The sequence below is a fragment of the Arachis ipaensis genome, chromosome B06 (assembly GCF_000816755.2).
Source record: "Arachis ipaensis cultivar K30076 chromosome B06, Araip1.1, whole genome shotgun sequence".
Lineage (NCBI taxonomy): Eukaryota > Viridiplantae > Streptophyta > Magnoliopsida > Fabales > Fabaceae > Arachis > Arachis ipaensis.
This window is the reverse complement of record NC_029790.2, coordinates 3,638,674-3,643,543: the sequence shown is the minus strand read 5'-3', so window position 1 is coordinate 3,643,543 and position 4,870 is coordinate 3,638,674. Positions and strand designations below refer to the sequence as shown.

At 32.4% G+C, this 4,870-nt stretch overlaps 1 protein-coding gene across 1 annotated transcript; it reads right to left on the bottom strand.

The window, feature by feature from the left end:
* Window positions 2,052-4,132, bottom strand: LOC107645420 (50S ribosomal protein L22, chloroplastic; the record flags this gene model as incomplete). Its single annotated transcript, XM_016349436.2, is given in 3 exon segments — window positions 2,052-2,457; window positions 2,459-2,596; window positions 3,708-4,132. Coding segments are annotated over 3 exon segments (541 nt in total), but the record flags the coding sequence as incomplete, so codon positions are not given.

Sequence of the window (4,870 nt, the reverse complement as noted above, 5' to 3'; positions counted from 1 at the left end):
AGATATATATATATATAATATTATTTTTGTACAGTAATTTAAATTGGGATATAACTTTTTTTCTAATGTCAAATTATAAGCTTTACTAAACTAAGCCTTAATATTGCAGAGCTATTAAGGATGTCAACCTGATTTTGTGGTAACTGTTTCTGAAGATACTCTAACGGAAGATAATTCACCTTTTGGTTTATAGGTATAATTAGGTGGAGTTATAGCTAACGGATCAAGAGGTAAATTCGGGTCGAGCTATAGCTAATAGATCAATGGATAAATTTGGGCCGAGGTATGGGTTTCATTGGCCAAGTTATAGGTAATGGATCAAGACTTATTCTCTGAGTAATAGTTGGTAGTTACCGAGTAATATGGAATGGACCAGACTGTAATGACTGAGTTATAATATAACGACCGAGTTATGTGTTGGTAATTTGTGACTCATGAAAATCCTAACGTCTTGACCTAATATCCAAATTATAGCTTGTAGCTGTCGAGTTATAATGATTAGATCACAACCCCCAAGTTTGACCTGTTTAATTTTTAAGAGAAGCAAGTTGAGATTTTATGAAAATTGAGTTATAACTCGGTAGGATATAAAAGAGACGTGGTTGTGTTAAAATTCAGAGATATAAGGTTTAGCCCCCAAGATCAACTTGATAATCTTAAAAATAAAATTGGACAAACTTATCATTGAAAAATATGTTGCTTATTTCAATATATTTTTAAACGAGTTTATAGGTGATTGTTTGTTGGACTGACACCGACTTATAGGTGTCGCTTTGCTTTGATGGATTCAAACTTATAATTATCAGTTTGTTTGTTTGTTGGTGAAAACTCAAGTGAAATTGACTTCACGTGAAGTTGATATCTGAGAGCCGTTAAATGAAAATTTAGTCAAATCAGTTAAATCATCTAATGACTCTCAGGTATCAACTTCATGTGAAGTCGACTGCACCTGAGTTTTCACCTTGTTTGTTTGAAGTGATTCCAACTTATAGGTCTCGATTTGTTTGAATTGGTTTCGACTTATAGTTACTAGTTTGTTGGATTGATTCCGACTTATAACTGTCGGCTTATTTTTTTTGTATGCCGGTATGTCTAAAATGAGCACAATAATTATGTACTTATTGGATATGTCATATTTATATAGACCGTTAGATTATATTAGATAAAAATCAAAGATTAATATAAAAGAAAATCATTAATGGACTCTAATAAATATAAAATATCTTAGTACATAATTAAATGCTTTAAATGACAATACTTTAAGAAAAAGTATAAGGACATCAACTTTGTTAAATTCTGGCCAGCATGCAACCAACAAAGAAAAGTGAGCCATTAGATGAAATCTCACACTAATCTCACACCATTAAAATCATCATTAATGTCTATTTGATACTTACCATTTTTAAAATATTATGTATTAAAATATATTTATGTATGTATATACTAATATATTCTATATTTATAAAGTGTATTAATACCCTTTTTATAATATCGTTTGATTTTTATTTAAAAAAATCTAATGGTTCATAAAAAATGGCCCATCTAATGTACACAAAATAATTAGGCTGATTTTAGACATTCCCAATTTGCTATAATATGTGTAGAGCGTAAGAAAAACAGCAACCGAACCAAACTAAAGGCATGAATAAAAAATAAAGAATTATGAAATATTAGACACCAAACAGAAAGTGCAATCACAGTAATACTATTACTGCTACATCAAATTATAGGTGAGCACAAAATAAAAAGTAATGTCAGCAAAAGAAAATGAGGGCAGGGGCGCACACTCAACAGAGTAGGCAAAAACTAACGTCCCCAAACAGTCAAACACAATCACTAGAATATATACATATATAGAATTATCCAATCATAGCTGAACACAAATTAAAAAAGAAAAAAAATGAAGCAAAGGAGAAAAGGACTCGTCAAATGGAAGCTATGGTACTGAACTGAAGATAATCTTCAGAGGTAATGACATCATCAACACCGGGGCTTAATTGACAACACCAGTGTTTATGATAGAACATATGATTCATGTAACAACTCTACATACCAACAAAAGAATTTTTGATTATTGTTGTACTAAACAGGGATGTAGCAGAATTGCTCACGCTTCACACAAGTTGAAGCTAAATATTTTCATTTTAAGAACTAAATTGAATTTTCAAACAGTTCAGTCATAGCCAGACACTCACAACATGCTTATAATCCTCTATGAATCACTACACAAAATACAACATAACATCAAAATGCGGAAATATTCATGCGTATAATGGTAAGAGTACAATCATAACAACAAATATTTCATCCCTTGTAGGATTATGCAGGAGTTGCTTCCACGACAGACTTACTAGGTAAACCTCTTACAGTGATTGCTATATGACAAGTGCGCTTTCTAATTTGATAAGCTCGTCCCCGAGCCACGGGCCTGACCCTTTTCATTGTCTTTCCTTCATTNTGAGTTCTAATATAGTAAGTGTTTCCTCATACGATCGTCCACGAATCTGATCAATCACTCTTCGCGCTTTGTCAGCAGACATACGAATATTCCGCCCAATGGCATAGGCTTCTACATATGACTTGTCACTCTCTTGCACTGGAGAATCAAATTACAACACATGTTATATATTTCCTGCATTACAACTGACTAGATTTACATTCAATAATCGATGGAACATTTAGTAACATCAAGAACAGCAGAATTGCAAATTGCTAAGCTACAGATGAACATGTATCTATAGTAGTAAGATGCCGCATGTGTCCACCAATAAATTGTATCTTAATAAACTACCATGTGTTCCTTATCATACCAAAATCATTGCAACTAGTATCAACCAGGAAAGGCATTGTGTTAACTTATAAAAGACATTAGATTAAATGATACAAGTGGAAATTTGGAATACCCCATTAATAAACCAATGTGCATCTTATTGTAGCCCTTGTATAACTCTAAACTATGTCCATTAACTCAACTAGTCAGTGAAAGAAATAGAAAATTTCCAGGACATAGAATGTGTTTTCATTTTTCATTTTGTTCATGAAATATACTTAGGTCACTAACTTTACACAAAAGTTGATCCTAATTGAGGTCAATTGCAGGATCAAACAATTATTGTAGGCAATTCATGAGATCCCAGGAAATGGGATAGGAAAAGTCCTAGATATATCAAGATATTCCATCATAACAATAACAAAGAAGATACACAAATATAATCATGGCCAGCCGCAAATAGGCATATCCATGTTATCACTATCAAGCCTTCCCCTCGCCGCATAGCACTAAATTGTGGAACTTTATTGGTAATTTATAGGCATTACACAACCTTATTAATCTTACCCTAAATTAAGAATAAAAGAATTCTATGGAACCTTTTATCAAACATGTAGCTTGCATTTGAATTCTGCATCCAAACCAAAATTACAGATACTCCGTTTGGATATGCAAACACAAACACTCCAGAAACTAAATTTTTCTATGTGAAACAATAAAATTTTTATATTTTCAGCAATTCCCAAGAGTAAGGACACCAAATACCCTATCTATCTCAGACAGAATCCAAATGCAAACCTATGTTACTTATTTTTGCCCCTAACACTAAAATTTTCTGGTCGAAGAGAAATATAATCAGGGTATTACTATCAATTGTAGCCATGAATCAATCGAGAACGAAAGAAGTAGTATTAGTAATGGTTATTAGTGTACGTACCTCCAAATTGGGAAGTTGTAGCGCGACAGGCAAAAGCGTTGTCGTTTTGGGTGAGAGTAACGTCGTTTGGAGTTCTGGGTTTGAGGGAAATGACGGTTTTGTCGTTGAAAGCTGAAGCGGAGGAGCATCGGATTCCAAGGGTTAGGGATGGAAATTTGGGGTTGGGTTGGAAGGGGAACGAAGTAGAGCAGGGTGGGTTTCGACGGATGGGGAGAGGGAGATGGTGGTTAACCTTAACCACCGACTGAGAGAAGGAAAGAGCCATTCGGTTTCGGACCACAACCCAACAATGTTTATGTATTTGGATGAAGAAAACTGAAAAGGGAACAACACACGAGTACACTCTTCTCTGCTAGCTACTCCTCCCTCGCACAGTTGCACCCATACGGATAAGATAAGGAGCAAGAAGAGGACTCATGGTTACAATTTTTAACCCCATTTTTCTACTTTTTATTTCTAGAGGAAGGTACATTTTTTTTCCCCAACATTTTGGGTAAATTTTATGTGTTTTTAAGGTTTAAATCGTCCTATTTGTATCTCTAATGTTTATAAAAGTGATCTAATATTATCTTGCTATCAATTACACATCATAAGCGTTTTAGTTTGAGTTTTAAAAATTTCTTCTTGAAGTTAGAATACAAATGTCTTAGATAGAATCGATGATCTACTCTGAAAAATAGCTCATCAAATGTTAAAACTAATTCCTACAATCATTTACATAATTTACTTTTTTAGGGACATAATTGAATCTAAACATAAATAATGGATATAATATTAAAATCAAACACATCTAAATGAGACTTAATTGAGAATGAATACATCCAAGTGAGAATAATTGAAAAATATAATCTGATTTGTTAGTATAATTAATAGTAGGATAACATTGAATCACTTTTATAAATATTAAAAATACAAATAGGACAATTTAAACATTAGGAATACAAATAGAACTTATCCCAAACGTTAGAGATAAAAACAATACTTTACTCTTATTTCTAAAAGTAATTGGCCCTTTTTTCACGATGACTATAAAAAATAAAAAATAAAAATAAAACAACCATTACTAGTACTCATACCCATCAAACAAGAAAATTTTAGAGTTAATTTAGGTATTTTGTTAAAAAGTCAAACAAAAATTTAAATTTTTAATATTTTTATTCGTA